This window comes from Sminthopsis crassicaudata, chromosome 6, assembly GCF_048593235.1.
Source record: "Sminthopsis crassicaudata isolate SCR6 chromosome 6, ASM4859323v1, whole genome shotgun sequence".
Lineage (NCBI taxonomy): Eukaryota > Metazoa > Chordata > Mammalia > Dasyuromorphia > Dasyuridae > Sminthopsis > Sminthopsis crassicaudata.
Genome location: NC_133622.1, coordinates 189,088,304 through 189,111,697, shown reverse-complemented (window position 1 = coordinate 189,111,697; position 23,394 = coordinate 189,088,304). Strand labels below are relative to the sequence as shown.

Sequence of the window (23,394 nt, the reverse complement as noted above, 5' to 3'; positions counted from 1 at the left end):
ACTACATTTTTCTTTTTCCAAATGCATCATATTGGATATGGAATAGTTCATATATATCGTATACTGGGATTTTGGGACTGTGTTCATAGGATCCATAAAGGTGAATTTATCGTTTTCACAATTGGCATCTCTGAGTAAGTAATGTTCTATGATAAAGTAGAAGTGAAATCTGACTCTTTAGTAAAGAAACTATATCCTGTTATCTGTCTACATTTGCTAAATAGTCTTTGGAATACAGCTCCCATAAAAATGAGTGGAAAAAGAGGGTGGAACAAATGGTACAAGTCAGAAAATCCTGGAATTGTACTTTTACTGATTGTAACTTTGTAAGGTTTCATTTTTATATATTAATCCTGTATGTATATCCCCTTCCAAATATTAGAAAATTAACTTAATATTTTGTCTTTTAAAGTTTATACATGCATTAAAAAAGTGTATTGGTGTTCTTCCTTAAACACACTTTGTTAATTTTAGGAAATATCTTCTCCAAGTGGAAACATGCTAACTTTTTCTGTAAATTTTAAATAAAAGGTGCTGCTTCTTCCTCTGTACCAGGACTGATGTGTGTTTTCTGTCTCTATACCCACCCACTTTTTTTTTCTGTTTTTAAATTTGTTTGAAACTAGTATCAACATGGTTTTGTGGATAAAGCATTGCCAGCTGGTTTATTTGAGTCTAGATTCTGGTTAAAATCCCTTACTATTCCTTACTATATTTCAATTAATATCTCTAAAATGATTTGTAAAGTGCTTTGAGAGCCTTTTCTACCTTCCCTGAAAGCTACCTAGAGTGTATGAAGTGATAATATCACATAATTTTGCTTGTGTTTTGAGAAGTAGCCCCAATAAGAAAGGGAATTTTTTAATTTGTACCAACATAAACAAGACACTCGTGTCTATATGTAAGAATACTATTAAGTTCCTTTGGAACTCTTAATATAAAATTTGGACTTAAACAAAAAATATTTTTTAATTGCTGCTTTTTCTGTATCTACAGAATACCAAAATGATTCTAATGGAATAATAGGAAAACGCTTATTGTGTAAAATACTGAATAAAAGCACATTTTTGTTAGAACTACAGCTTTAAATATGACAAAACATTTAAATATGGCAAATATCAAAATTATATTTTAAAATTTGGAGTTAGAACTCTTTTTAGTTCTATTCCCATTTTTCTTGAAAATTGATGTTAGAGTCAGTACAGATAAATTACTAGGAAATTTCTTTTAATACTGATTTAAAATCAGGAAAACACTTAGCAACATCCTTAGAAATTGTATGCAGTATGTTCTATTAAATAATGTAAACTACATAAACATACAAGTTAAATGATTTGCTAGAAGTCAATCATTGATGCATAAACCTACATAAATGACCAATTAGCAGTGGTGCACTTAATTGTAAGTGATAGTTTTTTTGTATTAAATTTCTTAGTTCTACTACTTTACACAATGATAAATTTATCATGTAAAAGCTTCCACATATGGTGTCTAAAATTTTGTTTTTACGAACATCATTACAAGTCTTTAATAGAAGCTAAATGGCAAAGGGTTTCTGTTTTCAGTTAAGCATATAAGAATTTAATTGGAAGTCTTACTACTAAAAAGATTCAGTGGTGGGTGGGGAAGTATTGTAGCCTAAGCTAGATGATCTTTGATAATAAGAAGCTGGTAGGTATAGTATGGCTAAACAAAACTTCCAATATTATTATTTGGCCAAGAGTTTGAATTTCTTCCTCCCAAACTTTTGTTTTGTTTTGTTTTGTTTTGTTTTGTTTTGTTTTGTTTTAAACCACAACTGTTAAGTAAAATGGACAGATTTGACTTCATCTTCTCTTCACCTTCTCTCCCTTCAGCTACCCACCCTCTGGGGGAGGTACTAATGAGCTGTGAAATGTCCCAAAGACAAGCATTGGGGAGAAGAAGAAAAACAGAGGACATGGATAATCCACAAACTTGATAATAAGTCTCAAAAATTAAGTTTAGTGTGAATACTTTTAAGAAATATTAGAAAAGGAATATATCCCATTTTGACTAGTTTTGTGAACCCTCTTAAAGCTGAGTTTTGGCACTAAAATAAAATGAATAGGAGTACATTTGTGGGGCTTGAACTTGTGTTTCAAATTTTACTTACATAAGAAAAAAACCCCAGACACTTGGTATTAACATCTTTTACTTTATACATTTGAATTTGTTTGGGATTCAAGTGGTTTAGTGGGGTAAGTCAAAGCCCCAAAATTTTAAAACATGTTATAGTTTTCAAAGATAAAACAACATTGATATTTTTGTTGAGTATAGTTAGTTAAATAAAAGGTTATTTAAGATGTTGCTAAATCTTAGGCATAATACAACTTCTATACTTGTATGTATAAAAGTTGTCACATTTAAATTCAGTAATAAAGGGAAATGTTTGAGGTGTTCTTTATATATTAAATCATTTAACAATAACTGGTATGTTTTTTAAAGCAGAATACAATCCCTTGTTTTCCCATGGCTATAGTGAAATATAATCCATACGCTTCATCTTCAGATCTCAGATGGTCAAGGAGATGAACCTTCAGAGTCCCCATATGAAAGCGCAGATGAGACTCAAACTGAAATATCTATATCTTCCAAAAAGTCTGAACGAGGAAGTACAGCTAAAAAGGAATATGTTTGTCAGGTAAGCTGAAATCTTTCATCATTTTGTAATTTGTTCAGTGATAAGATTTTTAGCTATGCTTAAAATGTCTCTATTTTGCTTTTTTTTGAATCCTTGTATTTTGGATTACTAAAAAAAGATATAATCTACTTTTAAACATGAAATTAAGTTGCCCTAACTAGTTGTGATTGTTGATTTGTGTTTGAATCATTCTGAGTGGAAACTGTGTGAGAGGTGAAAAAATAAAAACTATTATAATCCAAGTATGACACAACTAGTGTTTTGGTCCATAGAAATGTCTTATGAATTAATCATCAGTGGCTTTAAGCCAAAAATTTATGGTGTGACATTTTCTATGAATATTTTGATCCATATGTCTGATCTATAATTTCTATATAATTTTAGTTAAATTTAAGATTGGCTAGTCAGTGTCTGTGTTTATAATTGACTGACTTATGAATGTTTTACATCTATAGTATTTGGCATGTGTGCATTACCCCTTAGGTCAAGAAAACTGGGGAGAGATCTTTGTAAATATTTAACATTTCTGCTTTTTATTTAAAAGCTTTGTGAAAAATCTGGAAATCTCCTACTTTGTGAAGGACCCTGTTATGGAGCTTTTCATTTATCTTGCCTTGGGCTTTCTAGAAGACCAGAAGGAAAATTCATTTGCAGTGAATGTACTTCAGGTAAGTTTTTTGTTCAGAGCTTTTAAAAAAAGTTTTTAATATTTAAAAAGAAAAATTAATATAATTTTTCTGATGATTATATTCTAGATTGTGTATGGACACAGTATGTATTTGAACTATTTTCAGTATTGTTATGTCCAAAATATTAAGTAGTACCCTTTCCTTTTGATGTCAATGCTACCTGTTCCTTTTTTCCCCCACTCCTGAGAATTCTCAATCTATCAAAATATTCTAGATGCCATTAAGTTTGTAGAATTTTCATCCTATTTGTTTTCATCTCTGGATGATAATATCAAGCTACTAGTAAATAAGACTACATTTTAAAAAGTGGTTTCTTTAAAAAAAAGTTTGTTTGAGATGAAGCAAAAGAAAGGGGGAGCCATGGGTAACCCTAGAGAACTTTTTTTTTTTTTTTTTTTTTTTTTCAGAATAAATAGTGGTGATTTTAAGTCTCTTTGATTGATAGCTATTATCCATATGAAATTATTTTCCTTAGGAAATATAACTTCAGTATGATGTGATTTGTTAATCATCCAGCAGAAGAGTTGATATGTGTGTGTGTGTGTGTATATATATGTGTGTATATTTATATATATGTGTGTGTGTGTGTGTGTGTGTGTGTGTGTGTGTGTGTGTGTATATATATATATATATATATGTATATATATATATTTATATTTTACTTTAATGCTGTGAAGACAGAAGGCTGACTGATTGACTTATTGTCCTAGAGAACTTCTAAATTTAATTCTCTATGCCATTAATTTTTTAATTTTTGACAAAGATGCACTGGCTCCGGCAGATAGGTTTTATAACCCATCAGAAGGGCAGCGTCCAGTACGAGCAGTCCCACTATCTTTAGATAATAGCCAGGTGATGTGGAGAGACCCAGAAAATGGTGAATGGAAGGAATCAGATAGGTTAACTGCTTGGGGGAGAAGGTTTACTTGAATTTCTTCAGATGGAGAAGGAATCAGATGAGTTATATTTGCCTTGTCCAGAGAGATAGAAAAAGAGAAAAATCTGGGAACAAAGGAGAAGATCTAAGAAACATCTGTCACTGAAAGAGCATGGCTGATGATAAAGACTGTTGAAGGACTTGAAAACCAACGATCATTGGATTCCTTGAGATGAAAAATTGTTGATGAGACTATTGCAAGACTTCAAAACTTGCAGGAATTATTGGATTCCTGGCACATGAACTAATAGACGATAGATTCCTTTTGGACTATTTCTAGGATTTGTGGATATGATTTATTCTTCATGTGTTATGTTACTATGTGTTTATGTAATTTATGTAATTATGTATAATACCTCCCATATTGATGGATTTATGTATACTTGTTTCAAGTGAGCCCCTTCAGAAATCAGCTAATCTGATTTGATTTCCCATTTCCTTTGATGTTTTGATCTCCCTAAGAAATCAGGGAAGATGTGACCACCCCTTTTTATGATGTTTTCACTTCTTTTTTGAGCAGTCAGGGAAGGTGTGATCACCTTCCTTTTTGGGGTTCTCACCTCCTTGAGAAGTCAGGGAGGTCATGACCACCCTATGTTCTAAATCAAAAGAAAGGGGGAGATGTTAGGATTCTTACAATGTACTTATGTACTTAGTTCATACTCCTTTAAAGGAGTTCGCTCATTGGTTCACACCTTTAGAGAGCATATAAAAGGACAAGTTCTGGGAGGAAGATTCAGAGTCAGGATTCAGTCAAAAAGAGGACTTCAGGGACTTTGGGAGATTCACAACTAGGACTGACTTCTGGGATATTCACAAGGCAGAAACCCACAATCCCACACTCTTGGAGGCAGAGTCTGATTCATTCCCACTTCAACCTTCATGCTGGCTGGAGACTCTCCGACAAAAGCCCTTGGGAACCAAAGAGAGAGATGGGCCTCTAAGAAAGCTAACCCAGCCCAGGAAAAGATTCAGGATTTTGAAGAACATTATAATAAAGGATCTGAACTTTAACTCCTGGCTGCATTTTGGGATTATTGAACTGAACTGAAAGAAGGCTGCCTCCAGAAGCTCCCCAAGAAACCTGCCCCCAAGGAAATGATTACATTTTAGAGAAAAAGAACATTACAGAAATGACAGACAAAAAAACTGGGGGATGGGGCAACTGGGTTAGGAGGTAGTCTCAGGCACAGGTATTCTCACCTCATGCTGTGGGCAGGGGAGGACTGAAGGACCTTCAGCTGTCAAGGGATGCCAGCCTTTGCTGTGCTGCTGAGATGCAGTCCTGGCCTGAAGTTAAAAGTGAGGAGGAACCCATCAGGTGAGTGCAGAAGCAATAGGAGAGAGACTTTACTATGGCACTTAGTGGAAAGGTGAGCTCTTGGTTTCAGGCCCAGGATAGAGGGAAGAACTAATTGTTACAACCACTGGAGGATCCTTAGGGAACAAGAGCTATGAGCCCCAGTTGTGGCTTGAAGGGAGAAAGGAATGCCGAAGTTGAGTCCTAGACGAATCTCAAAAAATAACTTAAGCAGTATCTGAAGTCAGAAGCACCATCCTCTATATCCCTGGACTACAGATTACTGTAAAATGTAGCGTGCTGTCGTCTCTAGAAGCTGCTGGATCACTCTCTGGGAAGAGATCTGCTGTGTCTTCTACTCAAATCTCTCCGACAGATTCTTCTTCCTGTAATGAACCGTTGTCTCCAGGCAGTTGCTGTTAACTCTTGTCCAAAGAAGTGACTTCCCTTCCTGCAGAGAGCCCCGTCAAGCTTGATGCAATTCAGAGTCTTCCTTCTTGAATCCTGGCTCTGAATCTCCTCCAGCTCTTATCCTTCTCCAGGCCGATCTGCCCTTTGCGCCCAATGCTGTCTCTTTTTATCCTCCCAGAGAATGGGCGTGGGATAATGCAAGGGCTTCTGGGAAGAACCACCCCAGCCAATGAGCTTGCCCCCTCTATCAAGTCAACCTGAGTTCTCACCTTGTAATTGTCCAGAAAACCTGAATTCTCACCTTGTCACCATCCAGACAACTTGAGTTCTCACTTAGTAATCCTAACATCTCCCCCTTTCTTTTGATTTAGAACATAGGACAGTCATGACCTTGAAACATAAATCCATCAATATGGGAAGTATTACAGATAATTACATAAATTACATAAGCACATAGTAACATAGTAACATAACACATGCTAGAAGTATATAACATAATCATAAATTGAAAATTTATAAATGTCCATAAGTCCATTGTCCATTAGTCTCATCTTGTGTGAGGAAGTCCAATGATTCCTGCTGGTTTTAACGTTCTTTAACAGTCTTCTTATTATCCATGCTCTTTCAGTGTCAGATGTTTCTTAGATCTTCTCCTTGATTTTGAGGGCCTTTCTCTTTTTCTGTCTCTCTCTGATGGACAAGGCGAATATGACTTGTTGGCACCCATCTGATTCCTTCTCCTGCTGAAGAAATACAAGCAAACCCTCTCCCCCAGGCAGTTAACCTATCTGGTCCCTTCCATTCACCACTTTCTGGATCTCTCCACATCACCTGGCGATTATCTAAGGACAGTGGAGATGCTCTCACTGGACACTGCCCTTCTGGTGGGTTATAAAACCTGTCTGCTGGAGCCAGTGCATCTTTGTCAAAAATTAGAAAATTAATGGTATAGAGAACTAAATTTAGAAGTTCCCTAGGGCTACCTGTGGCTCCCCCTTTCTTTTGTTTTTGGAGGAGTGTCTTAATATCTCTGTTTCTTCTCTCTACTATTGCCTGCCCTTGAGGATTAAAGGGTATGCCCGTGGTATGTAAAATCTTATACTGTGCACAAGAGTGTGTAAAATGTTTGGACGTATATGCAGGTCCATTGTCTGTTTTTATTGCTTGTGGCACACCCATAATTGAAAAGGCTTGTATAAGGAATTCAGTGACCACTCGGGCTGTCTCTTTTGCTGCTGGCATTGCAAATGTGAATCCTGAAAAGGTGTCTACCACGACATGAATAAAAGATAGACGACCAAAAGATTTATAATGGGTCACATCCATTTGCCAGATTTCATTGGGTCTCAAACCACGAGGATTCTTCCCTGGAGGGAGTGTAGGAGCATGGAAAGGAAGACAAGCTGTACAGCTTTTTACTATGCTCCTAGCTTCCTCTCTTGTGATTCCAAATTGTAAACGTAAAGCTCGAGCAGCCTGATGATATTTAGAATGAGATTCTTGTGCTTCCTGAAATAAAGGACTACTGGCTAACATGGTTAGAAGGCTATCTGCCTTTGAATTTCCATCAAAAATGGGACCTGGAAGTCCACTATGTGAGTGGACATGCAAGATATAAATCTTGCCTGGATGTTTTCTCACTTGCTCTTGAAGTTCCTTAAAGAGCTGATAAATATTGGAGGCTGCAAATTTTATTTGGGCTGTGGCAATTCTTTGTACTACACCTACTGAATAGGCTGAATCAGTAATTATATTTACGTCTCCTGGGTAATAAGTGAGAGCTAGCATGATAGCAAATAATTCATTCTGTTGAGTGGATTGAAAAGGAGTCCTGATTACTCTCTTTATGGTTAAATCATGAGAGTATATGGCACAAATATTTTCTTTGGAGGCATCTGTAAAGATTGTTGGTCCTTTAAGAGGAACCTTAGAAACCTTTTCTTCAAAAATCCATCGCCAATTATGTAGTAGCCGGGTAATCTTTAATGGAGATCCATGTGCAAAATTTGGAGCGGTGGCCAATAAAATTTGCCATTCTGGGATGTTCTCACAGCATACATTAATCTGTGCGTTAGTATAGAATGTGTATATTTTTTCAGGACTTATCCCAGATAATTGTATTACTCTCTTAATAGCCTTTAATAAAATCCTAGCCACAAGCACTGGGTAAGGTGTAAGGCTTTGTTCTGGTTGTGCTGGGAGGTTCACCCACTCAATCACTCTGTCTCCTTGATGAAGGACTGCTGTGGGTGCCTCTTTTGTAGCAAAAACTGATATTTCCAAGGGTTTTTGAGTGACTCTTTCAACCACATTGGATAAAGCCAGTTCAACTTCTCTCAAAGCCTTTTGTGCTTCTTTTGTAAGCTGGCGTGGTGAATTTAAAGCACTGTCTCCCCTTAAAATATCATATAGTGGTTGCAATTGACAGGTAGTCAAGCCTAGCACGGGACGCATCCATTGGATATCTCCTATCAATTTCTGGAAGTCATTTAAGGTGTTTAGCTTCTCTGTTCTTAAGGAGAGTTTTTGTATTGTAAGCACCTTAGGATATACTTCATATCCTAAATATTGAAAAGGAGCATGTCTTTGAATTTTTTCTGTAGCTATATGCAGTTTGTAGTACTTTAATGTTTCCATGGTCCTTTGTAGACATGCCTCTAACATTTGTTCCTCAGGTGCACATCCCAAAATATCATCCATATAATGTAACAATATTACTTTTGGAAAGGCTTTTCTTACTGGAGCAAGAGCAGCTGCAACATACATTTGGCACATAGTAGGGCTGTTTTTCATTCCCTGTGGCAAAACTGTCCATTCATATCTTTTATAAGGCTCAGCCAAATTAACACTAGGCACTGAAAAAGCAAATCTTTTCATATCCTCCTTATCTAGAGGAATAGAATAGAAACAATCCTTAATGTCTATAACCCATAGAGGCCATTCTCTTGGCAACTGAGTAGGAGATGGAAGTCCAGGCTGAAGAGTTCCCATAGTTTCCATCTGTTCATTTACTCTTCTTAGATCAGTTATCATCCTCCATTTTCCAGATTTCTTTTTCACCACAAATACTGGGGAATTCCAAGGACTTAGAGAAGGCCGCAAGTGTCCTTGGTCAAGTTGTTCTTGCACTATGTCTAATAAGGCCTGAATTTTATCACTTCTTAAGGGCCACTGTTCTACCCACACTGGTGAATCAGTCTTCCACTGAATAGGAACTGGTGAAAGTGCAGGTAGGCCTTCAACAGCAGCCCTGCCTAAAAAGCCGAAGTGCTTATTTGTAATCCTATCTGCTGTAAAATGTCTCTTCCCCACAGATTGATGGGGATTTTTTCAACCACAAAAGGAGTAAAAGCTCCTGTTTCTCCTTCAAATACCCATCTCAAAGGCCTAGCACTAACCTCTGCTGCTATTGATCCTCCCACCCCAGACATATAGGTGTCTGCTTTAATCTTTGGCCAGTGACCGGGCCAATTGGCACCTCTAATAACTGTACGATCTGCACCCGTGTCTACCAATCCTTCAAATGGTATTCCGTTTATATAAATAGTAAGCATAGGTCGGTCAGCTGTCACAGCTGCTGTCCAATATATTCCTGGATTTTGTTCATTGGAGTCAAAATCTAGGCGACTATGACTAGGTTGCTTATTAGGGGTCCGTAACAATAAGCCTGATGCTACTACTTCTCCTGGTTGATAAATCACACGTTGTCTGCCTGTGTTAGTGACTGGGATATTAGATACACGTTCTCCAGTCTCCCACATCAGTGTATGGATGGACACTGTTTTGTAGGCACTCTCAGAAGGTGAAATGGTCAAGCCTACTGTGCCTGGAGGCAAAGGATCCATAGGCTCAACAGGAACAGATTTCACTTCTCCAGGGAGTATCTCGGTAGTCTCTGCTGCACACAACTCTATTTTTCCTAATTTCAATCCCTTTCTTCCATCTGATTGCCTTTTGGCTGATTGATCGTGTCTTAATATTCTCTGGATGTAACCTCGGCTGCCATCATGCCCCACTTGGGGGGCTGAATCTGGGCCCCACCTGTCATTTCCCTGTGTCAATCTACATTCGGAGGCCCAGTGGAGGCCCTTGTGACATTTTGGACATGGAGTTTTAGGTCTTCTCTCACCCTGTCTTCTCACCGTATCTCCATATCTACACTGAGCTCTTAGATGCCCAATTTTTCCACATTGAAAACATTGCCGAGTTTCTCTAGAAGTCCCTTGCCAGGAGGGACCCTGCCTTTCCACATTCATCATTGTCCGGGTGTAAAAAGCATTTGTTCCCACTGTAGCACAGCGTCTTATGATCTCCTCTAAAGGAGCATCTTTGTCTAATCCCCATATAATTCTTTTGCAAATCTCATTGGCATTTTCCTTAGCCAGATGTCTGGTCATTATTTCTGTAGCTGCATTTTCTCCAATAGTTCTTTTGACAGCAGTTTGCAAACGTCCCACAAAATCTGCAAAAGGTTCATTGGGACCTTGCTCTATTTTAGTGAAAGCCTCTCCACGATCTTTCTGTCCAGGGAGGACACCCCAAGCTTTTATTGCAGCCTTGGCAATTTGTTCATATATTGTCATGGTATAATGAATCTGTTCCGAATTCTCTCCATACCGACCTTCACCAGCCAAGTGCTCAAAAGTGAATTGTGTGTTAATTCCTATTTCCAAATTGCATCTGACTTGAATTTTACATAATTCATGAAATTCCGAAAGCCATAATAAATTTTCTCCAGGTTCCAGGCATATCCTTGCTATGGATTTCCAATCATTCGGGGTTAGGACTTCATAAGACAAACCATCTAGTAACATTTTGACATAAGCTGATGTAGTCCCATAAAGGGTACAACCTTTTTTCAAATCCTTAATTTTATTCAAATCTAAAGGTGCATATCTTCTCATTTTATGACCTACAGAATCAATATTTTCAATCACAGGATATGCATGTATAAAATCACTTATATCCTGTCCTTCTCTCTTAGCTTTAACCAATGCTTTTTCTAATCTTGTCATAGGCTTAGGCTGCTTCACAGGCAATTCTGTTTGTGTTTCTGCCTCTTCCTCTCCTCCTTCTTGCTCCACCCATGAAGGGTTAATTGAGGGAGGAGATGGGAGGTGCTCCTGTTGCTCAGAATTGTACTTAACTTCATTGTTATCTGATTCATCCTTTTCACCTAGTTTAGTTGACACTTCCCCATTTTGCTCCTTCATCTCTTCCTTTAGAATAACATTTTTTAAAGCCATTTGGATTAAATTGTAGGTATGAATTGTATCTTTGGAAACTGAGTTTGGTCTGGAACCAAAGGGTAAAATGTCACAAAGGTAATTGTACTGTTCACCTAATTGCTCTCCTACTAATTTCCACTCATCTGGATCCAATTCTTTTTCCAGAGAAAAAGAAGGACATATGACCTTCACAGTTCTTAAAAGTTCAGTAATCTCCTCTAAAATTATAATCAATCCTTGGCTTTTCATAACCTTGATGATGCTCTCTAAACATTTTCCTTGAACAGAAGGTGTTTGCCCCATTTCACTATAAGAGATTGCTGGTTTAGCCCTTAACAAGTTAAGTTCCTTATTTATCTATTAGCACGCTCACTTAATCTTTAACAAAGTTTCCTCGTTACTCACGGTTCTGGGTCAGAGAGACTGAGATCTAGATTGGAAGCTTTTCCACTGGAATCAGGACTGTGTCTGTCCCTGTTCGGGCGCCAAATTGCGAAGGTCTGGTCTAGCTCCTCTTGTCAGGATAAGCAAAAGTCCTTGCCCCACGTGTGGACGCCAATTGTAGCGTGCTGTCGTCTCTAGAAGCTGCTGGATCACTCTCTGGGAAGAGATCTGCTGTGTCTTCTACTCAAATCTCTCCGACAGATTCTTCTTCCTGTAATGAACCGTTGTCTCCAGGCAGTTGCTGTTAACTCTTGTCCAAAGAAGTGACTTCCCTTCCTGCAGAGAGCCCCGTCAAGCTTGATGCAATTCAGAGTCTTCCTTCTTGAATCCTGGCTCTGAATCTCCTCCAGCTCTTATCCTTCTCCAGGCCGATCTGCCCTTTGCGCCCAATGCTGTCTCTTTTTATCCTCCCAGAGAATGGGCGTGGGATAATGCAAGGGCTTCTGGGAAGAACCACCCCAGCCAATGAGCTTGCCCCCTCTATCAAGTCAACCTGAGTTCTCACCTTGTAATTGTCCAGAAAACCTGAATTCTCACCTTGTCACCATCCAGACAACTTGAGTTCTCACTTGTAACGAGCTGTCGTCTCCAGAAGCTGCTGGATCGCTCTCTGGGAAGAGATCTGCTGTGTCTACTCAAATCTCTCAGACAGATTCTTCTTCCTGTAACGAACCGTTGTCTCCAGGCAGTTGCTGTTAACTCTTGTCCAAAGAAGTGACTTCCCTTCCTGCAGAGAGCCCCGTCAAGCCTGATGCAATTCAGAGTCTTTCTCTTGAATCCTGGCTCTGAATCTCCTCCAGCTCTTATCCTTCTCCAGGCCGATCTCCTCTGCGCCCAGTGCTGTCTCTTTTTATCCTCCCAGAGAATGGGCGTGGGATAATGCAAGGGCTTCTGGGAAGAACCACCCCAGCCAATGAGCTTGCCCCCTCTATCAAGTCAACCTGAGTTCTCACCTTGTAATTGTCCAGAAAACCTGAATTCTCACCTTGTCACCATCCAGACAACTTGAGTTCTCACTTAGTAATCCTAACATAAAAAGCTGCTAAAAATAAAAATAAATAAAAGGGAACAAGCAAAAAAGAAACAACCCAACCATAGAAAACTACTATGAGAATAGAGAAGAATAGGGTTCCTTTTCAGAGGAGGATACTGAAACATTAAAAAAAGCCTCTCTTTTATTCCAAAAAGTAAATGTCAAATCAGCTATCCTAAAATAATTTTTTTTTATTTTTAAAAAATTTTTATTTTTTAATAGTTTTTATTTACCAGATATATGCATGGGTAATTTTGCAACATTAACAATTGCCAAACCTTTTGTTCTAATTTTTCCCCTCCTCCCCCTCCCCCTTCCCCAGATGGCAGGTTGACCAAGATACATGTCCAAACAGTTGTTTTGCTGTACAGAAAGAATCAGACTTTGAAATAATATACAACTAGCCTGTGAAGGAAATCAAAAATGCAGGCAGACAAAAATAGAGGGATTGGGAATTCTATGTAGTGGTTCATAGTCATCTCCCAGAGTTCTTTCACTGGGTGTAGCTGGTTCAGTTCATTACTGCTCTGTTGGAATTGATTTGGTTCATCTCATTGATGAAGATGGCCACGTCCATCAGAATTGATCATCATATAGTATTGTTGTTGAAGTATATAATGATCTCTGGTCCTGCTCATTTCACTTAGCATCAGTTCATGCAAGTCTCTTCAGGCCTTTCTGAGATCATCCTGTCGGTCATTTCTTAAAGAACAACAATATTCCATAATCTTCATATACCACTATTTATTCAGCCATTTTCCAATTGATGGGCATTCACTTAATTTCCAGTTTCTGGCCACTACAAAGAGGGTTGCCACAAACATTCTTGCACATACAGGTCCCTTTCCCTTCTTTAAGATCTCTTTGGGATATAAGCCCAGTAGTAACACTGCTGGATCAAAGGGTATGCACAGTTCGACAACTTTTTGAGCATAGTTCCAAATTGTTCTCCAGAATGGCTGGATGTATTCACAATTCCACCAACAATGTATCAGTGTCCCTGTTTTCCCACATCCCCTCCAACATTGCGCATTATCTTTCCCTGTCATTGTAGCCAGTCTGATAGGTGTGTAGTGGTATCTCAGAGTTGTCTTAATTTGTGTTTCTCTGATTAATGACTTGAAGCATCTTTTCATATGGCTAGAAATAGTTTCAATTTCTTCATCTGAGAATTGTCTGTTCATATCCTTTGACCATTTATCAATTGGAGAATGGCTTGATTTCTTATAAATTAGAGTCAATTCTCTATATATTTTGGAAATGAGGCCTTTATCGGAACCTTAGACTGTAAAAGTGTTTTCCCAGTTTATTGTTTCCCTTCTAATATCTTAACTGCAGTTTGTACAAAAACTTTTCAATTTGATACAATTAAAGTTTTCTACTTTGTGATCAATAATGATCTCTAATTATTCTTTGGACATAAATTCATTCCTCTCAAAAATAATTCTTGAAAGAACTTTGGCTTTTTTTCTTCCCTCCCTCCTTCCATCCCACAATTGGGGTTGTGACTTACCCAGGGTCACACAGCTAGGAAATATTTAGTGTCTCAGGCCACATTTAAACTCTCAGTCCTTCTGACTTCAGGTGCTGTATCCACTGCACCAATTAGCTGTCCCAAGAATTTTAAAAGGCCTTCAAAAATCAAATGAGAGATTGCAGAAAAGTTAGAAAGGAAAATCAGAACAATTCAAGAAAGTTATAAAAGGAAAAGAAAGTCAACCAACTGGAAAAGGAGATCTAGAATCTTTTTTTTTTAAATAATAGCTTTTTATTTTCAAAATACATGCAGGTAATGTTGACCCTTCAAAACCCTTTGTTCCAAGTTTTTCTCCTTCTCTTCCTTCTTTCCTGCTCCCCTAAATAGTAACAATCGTGTATGTGTTAAATATATGCATGTTATACAAGAAAAATGGGACCAAAAAGGAGGAAAAAATGAGAAAAAGCAATAAAAAAAGGGTGAAAATACTATGTTGCATAGCATTTTTACTCTTTTTGTTGTTTTTTTCTTGCATTTTATTTTCTTATTTTTTTCCTTTTTGGTTTGATTTTTCTTGTGCAGCAAGATGATAGTATAAATATGTGTGCATATATTGGATTTAATATGTATTTTATCATGTTTTAACATAAATTGAATTACTTGCCATCTAAGGGAGGATGGGGAGGGAAGGGAAGGTGGGGAAAAATTGGAACACAAGGTTTAGCAAGGGTTAATGTTGAAAAATTATCCATGCATATTTTGAAAATAAAAAGCTTTAATATTAAAAACTAAAGGAAAGAAAATATGTTGTAATTCATAGTCCTGATACATCTCTCTGGATGCAGATGGTTCTCTGCTTAACAAGTCCATTGAAATGGCCTGAATCACCTCATTGTTGATCTTTTTTTTTTTCCCCTGAGGCTGGGGGTTAAAGTGACTTGCCCAGGGTCACATAGCTAGGAAGTGTTGTCTGAGACCAGATTTGAACTCTGGTCCCACCTGAATTCAGGGCTGGTGCTCTATCCACTGTGCCACCTAGCTGCCCCTTCACCTCATTGTTGAAAAGAGTCAAGCCCATCAGAGTTGATCATCACATAATCTTGTGCCACTGTATACAATATTCTCTTGGTTCTACTCACTTCATTTAGCATCAATTCATTTAAGTCTCCCCAGGTCATTTTGAAATTATCTTACTGGAGAGCCAGACTCTTAAGGAAGAAAATGACTCCTTGAAAACTATAATTGAAAAAGGGAAAGAAAGTAACATTGTGATACACCAAGAAATAACAAAAGAAAATGAAAAAAAGAAGAGAATGTGAAACATCTCAAGAAAAACTGATCTAGAGAAGAGATCAAGAAGACAAAACATAAAAATTAGAATATTTGAAAGCTATGGTTAAAAAAAAAAGAATCTTTATACAATAATTCAAGAAATAATAAAAGAAAATTGCCCTGAAGTTTTAGAACAGTAGAAAGTAGAAATGGAAAAAAAAAATCTACTAATCCTCATCTGAAAGATATCCCAAGATGAAAACCTACAAGAATTTCACAGCCAAATTCTAAAATGCCCAGGTTAAAGAGAAAATATTAGGGGCAGCAAGAAGAAAACCATTCAAAATACTGCAGAGCTACATGAAACCTACCCTTTTGGTAGCATCTACACTAATAACTCAAGGTCTTGGGTTATTATATATCAAAGAGCAAAAGAACTTGCAGCAAAGTTGTTTATAATCCTGAATGAAAAAGTGGATATTCAGTGAATTGATAGACTTTCAGGACTTTATTGTAAGAAGACCAAAATGTAATAGAAAAATTGACATAGAAGATCAAGGAAACATATAAAACATCAAAAACAAATTCCAAGGGCTTCAAGAACAACAATCAGTAAGATTGTCCTTAGTAATTAGGTAGTTTGAAAGAAAAATGGGGAAGAACTAAGTATCATCTGGTGATTCTAAAAATTAAAATTGTGTAGGAAAAGAGCAGTTAATTTCATACAAATGAGGCATGAGAGGAAGAACTGATACAAAAGAATCAGGTAAGGGTAGAGGACTGCTAGTTCTGGAACTCATCAGATTTGCATTATAGAGTGAACAATATATACATCTAGATAAGGTATAAAAAGTTTTCTAAATTTATAAAGAGATAAAAGGGTGAGGGAATAGGATAAAGGGATGGTAGAGAAGGGTGTATAAATTTTTAGGAGAGTGGGGGAAGAAGAAAGGGAGGAACCTTTAAAGGAATAGGTAAAATAGGAAAAAGGAGGTTGGGGGAGAGAATAAGGGAAAGATACTTTTAAAAGTTGTGGAATAGGGAAATAGTGGGTAGAAGTAAACTAGAGGAGGGATAGAATAAAAAGAGGACAATAGTGAGGAAAAATAAATGAAGAGAAATACACATAGTAATTATATTTTTGAAAGTGAGTGGGATGAATTCACCCACAAAACAGAAATGGATAACAGAATGGCTTAAAAATCCAAATCTTGATAATGACCTGCTTATAAGAAAAACAAAAGATATACACAGCAGGAGCATTTGAATTATTTTTTTTCATGGTGTTCCTAATATTTTCTCCTTAACCTGAGTTTTTGGGAATTTGGCTATGATTCCTATAAAAAATTAGAGATACACACATTTTAAAATGAGAGATATGGAGTTAAAATAAAGGGATGGAGTAGAATAAATGATTGAAAAAGCAGGTAACCCTCTTGGTATCGAACAAAGTCAAAAATAAAATAGATTTAGTTAAAAGAAGCTGCATTATGATAAAAAGTAACATAATGAAGTAATATTAGTATTAAACTTATATGTACCAAATACCATATAATCTAGATTTTTAAAAGAAAAATTAAATGTATTATAGGTGGAAATAGGTAGTAGTATCATAATAGTGGGGGACTTTAGTCTTTCTTAGAACTAGCCATCTCTTAACCAAAAAATAAATAAGAAAGAAGTTAAGGAAGTGAATAAAATTATAGATAAGCTAAACATGATAGATATTTGGAGTGAATGAATGGAAATAAAAAGGAATCCACCCCTTTTTTATGGATACATGGTACTTTTACAAATATTGAGTGTATATTAGGGCATAAAAATTTTGTAGTTAAAAACAGATATTAAACCCTTTATTTCCATGCAATATTTTTATACAATACCATGAAATAAAAATTAATTTTAACAAGGAATCATAAAACATAGGAAAAACTCATTGGAGCCTAAATAATCTAATCTTTAAAAAAGTATGAATTAAAGAATAGTAGAAACAAATAGTTTTTCATTAAAGGAAATGGCAATAGTGAAATAACATATTAGAACCTATGGGATATAGCAGAAGTAGTAATTGTGAGAAAAATTTATATCACTAAGTGCTTATATTAATAAAAAAGAGAGATAACAGACGCAATAGAAGTGGTTATGCAATTTAAAAAGAAAATTAAAAAAAATTAAGAATCTCCAATTAAATATTAAATTGGTAATCCTAAAAAAGATAAAGGTGAAATTAATAAAATTGTGTAAGAAACCATCGACTTAAAAAGTAACATTAGAAATTGGTTTTACAAAAAAAAAGTAATAGTGAATTCATTAATTTTTTAAAAAGAAGAAAACCAAATTACTAGTATCAAAAATGAAAAGGGCAAATATATTTTATACAATTACAAATTCTAATGCTTGTGAACTTTTTCTTACAGTATTGTTAATGGTTTTAGTTAATGTGTGTCCTTATTAGGTATAAAATTATATTTCTTTCAAAATATTATATAATGAAAACTTTATTCTAATTTAGTTAAGCTTCTTCCTGGCACACTGTGAAATCTGACAAGATAATTAATTTAAATTTTATTTTTATCGTGAATGATAACTAGATCTTTTTAAAAAATTACAAAAGACTTTCAAGAAGTTTTTGTTTTCCCTTCACCTGGGGTCTTTAAGCAAATTTTGAATAACTGCAGATTGAAGTTGTTTTAAAGTGGATTGTTATTAATGTTTGGGTCTGAATTAAGTGGTTTCTTTAATCCTTCCTAACTTGAATATTCTATGATTGTGTGAAAAAATAAGCTACATTATTACATTTTGTGTTTTTCCAGCTGTGTGTCTGTGTTCAAGCTCAGACTTCAAAGAATGCTAATATATTAGTAGGCATTAAAGTAGTAGTTATATTTTTTCCCCTCTTCCCTCCCAAAAAGAACTTGAAAACTTGATCCCTTTAGATAGGGAACATTTATAGATTTAATTTTAGAATGATTTAAGTACTTAAACTGTACTTTAACTTAACACTTAATATTTCTCTTTAATCATTATTAGGGATTCACTCGTGCTTTGTTTGTAAAGAGAAAAAAACAGAAGTGAAACGCTGTGTTGTATCCCAGTGTGGAAAATTTTACCATGAAGCATGTGTGAAAAAATACCACCTTACTGTATTTGAGAGCCGAGGATTTCGTTGTCCCCTCCACAGCTGTGTAAGCTGTCATGTAACAAATCCTTCAAATCCAAGATCATCAAAAGGTATTTTGTTGTTTTTCAGTTGTTTCCATCATGTCTGATTCATCATCACTCTCTTTGGGATTTTTTTGGCATTGATACTGGAGTGTTTTTTTATTTCCTTCTCCAGATCATTTATATAGAACTAAGGCAAACATGGCTAAGTGACATACAACTAATAAGTGTCTCAAGCCAGATTTGAACTTGCCAAGATGAGTCTTACTGTCTTTAGGCTTAGTCTATCCACTGAACCACCTAGGTACTTTTTAAAGGGTTTAGAGCCTTGTAAAATTAATTTTTATTAAAATGGGAATAGTTTTTCTCTTCTCCCTCCCCCAAAAAACTAAATTCATAGACTTTTTCTTTTTTCTTTTGAACTAGACAAATGCAATTGATGTTTCCCCTCCCCCCCAAAAAAATCCAAACCTTTTCACCTTGTTTTTTGTTCTCAGTATTAAATAGAGAAGCTTTATAGTTCAGCATAAAGAGGGTTTAAAGTTTTGATTGATTGCTTTCCCCTTAAAAATTGCTGGTGAATTTTTTCTATTGAGAATTTTTTTTCCTACCAGAAGACCTTAAAAAAAAAGAAAAAGTGTTACATTTCATGAACAATTTAACAAAGCAAGGGTACGCTTTTTTGGCATAATTGAGTGTCTTATCTCATTGATAATGTACAGCTTGTCATTTTTTGTTTCTGGGTTGTTTTTCTGTTTTCCAATCAGATACATGTCCCAACTATATTAAATATCATTAATGCGAATTTGAAATGTCCCAGTGTAATTTAACACTTCTCTCTGCTCCCTTGGTCCCAGTTTCTGAGTATTTACATCTATTTATTTTAACTAGTTGGGGCTAATATGGATTGACCTTTATAATTTCTTAATGTAGTACTTAAATAACCTTTGTAAAGCTTTCCTCCAGTAATGGATTATGGCATGAAAATTATTCTGGGTATTTGAAGTTTGTATTAATAGACCACCAGGTTCAACAGCTCCATATGTTTTTCTGTCATTTAAGTATAGGCTTGGTTGACAGACTTTGTTTATTTGTTGAAGGATCAGCCTCATTGAATCAGAAGAGATTATCACTAAACAGTTGTTTCTACTAGGTGATGAATTATTTTAGCCACCTCTGATAACTGCTCTAAGGCATGAACAGGTTGTGATTAGCAAGGGGGGGGAGAAGGGAGCATCTGCCTGGATCAAATCAGAGATTTTGAAATACTGTTGCATTTAAACATTTGTGTACTTGATAGGTAAAATGATGCGATGTGTTCGCTGTCCTGTTGCTTATCATGGAGGAGATGGCTGCTTGGCTGCAGGTTGTTCAGTGATTGCATCTAACAATATTATTTGCACTAATCATTTCACTGCTCGGAAAGGAAAAAGTCATCATGCTCATGTGAATGTGAGCTGGTGCTTTGTATGCTCAAAAGGTAAGAGTTTTTTGGTTTGTTTCATTTATATTTAATCTATTGTTTGGATATTTTTTAAACATCATTTTACTGAAAGTAGTCTTTCAGTGCAGTCATTTTATAATTGTCACATTTTTAAAATGCTAAAATTGCAGCAATAGGCTATAAGAGTCCTTTGGTGACTATTTACAACTGTCAGCAGGCAAATACAACATACTAATAATTTTGCAATTGTGGGTTGTATGTAAGAAAATATTTCAAATTAAAATTAGAGCAAAATGTAGTAATGGTCTGAAAAGTAAAACCTTCAATATATCAAGATGTCAACATTTTACAGCTTTATATTTTTCTTGAATTAATATTTCAAAGTCAGATATGTCACCATGAATTTTGTTACATATTTTAAGAAGTTAAATTAAGGCCTGAATTGCAGTAAACAAAAACTAATTAAAGTTTTTCATTTCATATAGGAGGAAGCCTGTTATGTTGTGAGTCATGTCCAGCAGCATTTCATCCAGACTGTTTGAATATTGAAATGCCAGATGGGAGTTGGTATTGTAATGACTGCAGAGCTGGAAAAAAGCTTCATTTTCAAGACATCATTTGGGTCAAACTCGGAAATTACAGGTCTGCCTGATGAGTAAAAATTCATGCTGATTATATATGCTATTCTCTTTTTTAGTCTGTTTCAATTAAATTACATTAAATTGTGGAAAACATTTAATATTGGCATTCCTATCCATGAAAGGTTTTAACTATATAATTTTTTTGTTTGTTGTATAGATGGTGGCCTGCAGAAGTTTGCCATCCAAAAAATGTTCCTCCAAATATTCAGAAAATGAAGCATGAGATTGGAGAGTTTCCTGTGTTTTTCTTTGGGTCTAAAGATTATTACTGGACACATCAGGCACGAGTCTTTCCTTATATGGAAGGAGATCGGGGAAGCAGATATCAAGGAATTAAAGGAATTGGAAAAGTTTTCAAAAATGGTATCGAGATATAAAATATGTTGTTTTGCTCTTTTGTAAAATGTCTTTTGCTCATTCTATTAATTGATAATCTTCTATCTTTTTTCTTTGAAAGTATACAGAGAAAGGAAGTAGAGCAAACATGTTACATTTGCATTTTAAGTAAGAAAAACTAAATTGTACATACTATGGGGAGTTTAGAATAGTGATACTTTTTTAGTAGAGGAAAATAGTTTTCATAAAGCTATATCCTGGGATATTCTGTATTACATGATCATTATTTTCAAGAATTAATTATTTTAAATATTTTCTGTATTGTTTTATCTTACATAAAAGTTTTATATTTATTTACTTTTTGATACAGAAAATTTGGGGTCCATAAAACACATTTTCATGTTCTGGTTTTATTGCAAAGGAAAAAGGAAACTGTTGATATATTGTAACTATATCACTGCATCTATAAAGAATATAGTTTAACATATTGGATTACATGCCATCTAGGGGAAGAAGGGTGGTGGGAAGGGGGCGAGAATTATAATTTTTAAAAGTATAAAAAATAAAATTAAAAAAGAATATAGTTTAAGCTGAGATAAAGTCAAATTCATAAATTCAGTAAGATCTTTTATTACAAGGTTTTACTGTTATTGTTTTTCTTCAAGCTTTGACTGGGCATAGTGTGCTTTGTTCCTTATTTACCCCAGTAGGACCATAGATTTAGAGCTTAAAGGGACCTTAGATGTCATGAAGTCCCATTCCTTCATTTAACAAAGAGGACACTAAACTTCAGAAAGGTAGTAGGACTTTGTCTTTGAGAGCCAGGATTCAAATTCTTGTGCTGTGGCTCTTATCAGAGCTCTTTACATTGTATTACTTACTCTGCTTTTCATGTTCTATTCTTAACTATGTTCAAGTATTCAAAATCTGTTACAGAACTAGTCTGTAACATTTTTTATATTTGTTTTAAAAACTTAGGTTTTCTTTCTTTCGTATATTTGGATTTATTTTTAGGATGAGTACAGAAATATCCTCCAAAACCCTCTTGAGTTTAGTTATCATCACTACCTAGCTTTCATCTATCTTTTTAGCTCTAGTTCCACATCAACAATTGCTTGCTGGGCATCTCAATTTGAATCTCTTATAAATGTTTTTAATTTATTATGCCTAAAATAGAACTCATTATCTTTTCCCTAAAATCCAGCCCTCTTCTAATTTTCTTACTTACATTAAGAGTATCATCATATTCCTAGTCATCCAAGTTTGTATCCTATTTCATCCCCAATTTTTAACTTTCCCTCACTATCACTCCGATTGATTTTCAATTGCCAAATTTTGTTTCTACCTCTGCAATATCTATTGCATCCATCTTAATGTGTCTGCTCACAATGTCATCCTATCTTTGCCCTCTGTACCTCTTACAGTGACTTCCTAATTGGTCTGTCTTCTACATGGTTGCCAGATCTCCCTAAAACAAGGATCTTATCATGTCATTTTCCTCTTCAGCATGTTTCAGTAGCATCTTATCTCCAGTTTAAGATTAAAAACTAAGGCCTTTTCTAATCTAGTTCCATTGTACTTTTCTGGATTAATTTCATCCTATTGTACTTCACCTATACTAAGTGGCCAGTTTGCTTCCTCCTCAAACATAACATTTCTCCTGACTTGGCTTTATTCAGACCTCTTGAGAGCCTTGGGTGCTTTTTTTAGCTTAATTAGAACATCTAATTATAATTCATATGCTTTTCCAAATACCTATCTGTAGTCCTCAATATCTTTTCCCTCCTATCAGAAAAAGGCAAAAAAACCCAACCAAACACACAAACAAACAAACAAAAAAAAACTTATCACTTTATGTAAGTTTTTTTTTAATAAATTTTTATTGTTACCTTTTGTTTTTAAGATTGCCCACATTGTCCCTAGTATTTCTTTCTCTTCTCCCTTCTCAAAGAGCCATCCATATAATGAATAATTTTTTGATGAGAAAAATGAACAAAACTTATTAGTACATAGAAAAAAAAAACCACTTGGTGCTATATACAATGCTACACAGTTGTGATCTCCCACATTTGTTGTGTAAGATTTTTTTATTTGCCTATATTTTTTCTTTTCCCTCAGCAAAATGTATACACCTAAAAGAATAGTTGCTTTTATCTTTGCATTCCTAACACCTTGCGTAGTGCTAGTATCTAATAGATACTTAATAATTCCTATGGAATCAAGTTTGTTTCAAAATTATGGATACAAATAGGGATGGAACCTATGATTTCATTGGTACTGGCAAATTCAAAGAGAGGAAAACTCCCTCTACCAATGCAGATGAGTACTTTCTCTGTAATTTGTAGTAAGAGTAGTCTG

The 23,394-nt window shown here is 35.4% G+C and overlaps 1 protein-coding gene across 5 annotated transcripts in view; it reads left to right on the top strand.

Annotated features, from left to right (window-relative positions):
* The window catches only part of NSD2 (nuclear receptor binding SET domain protein 2), a 165,966-nt gene that overhangs the window by 119,881 nt on the left and 22,691 nt on the right, over positions 1 to 23,394 (top strand). For all 5 annotated transcript variants that reach the window (XM_074272557.1, XM_074272558.1, XM_074272560.1 and 2 more), the window contains 6 exons: positions 2,531 to 2,662; positions 3,207 to 3,330; positions 18,484 to 18,684; positions 19,916 to 20,095; positions 20,545 to 20,701; positions 20,858 to 21,063. In XM_074272557.1, the coding sequence (XP_074128658.1) occupies positions 2,531 to 2,662; positions 3,207 to 3,330; positions 18,484 to 18,684; positions 19,916 to 20,095; positions 20,545 to 20,701; positions 20,858 to 21,063 (1,000 nt within the window). The remainder of the gene's footprint in view (positions 1 to 2,530; positions 2,663 to 3,206; positions 3,331 to 18,483; positions 18,685 to 19,915; positions 20,096 to 20,544; positions 20,702 to 20,857; positions 21,064 to 23,394) is intronic.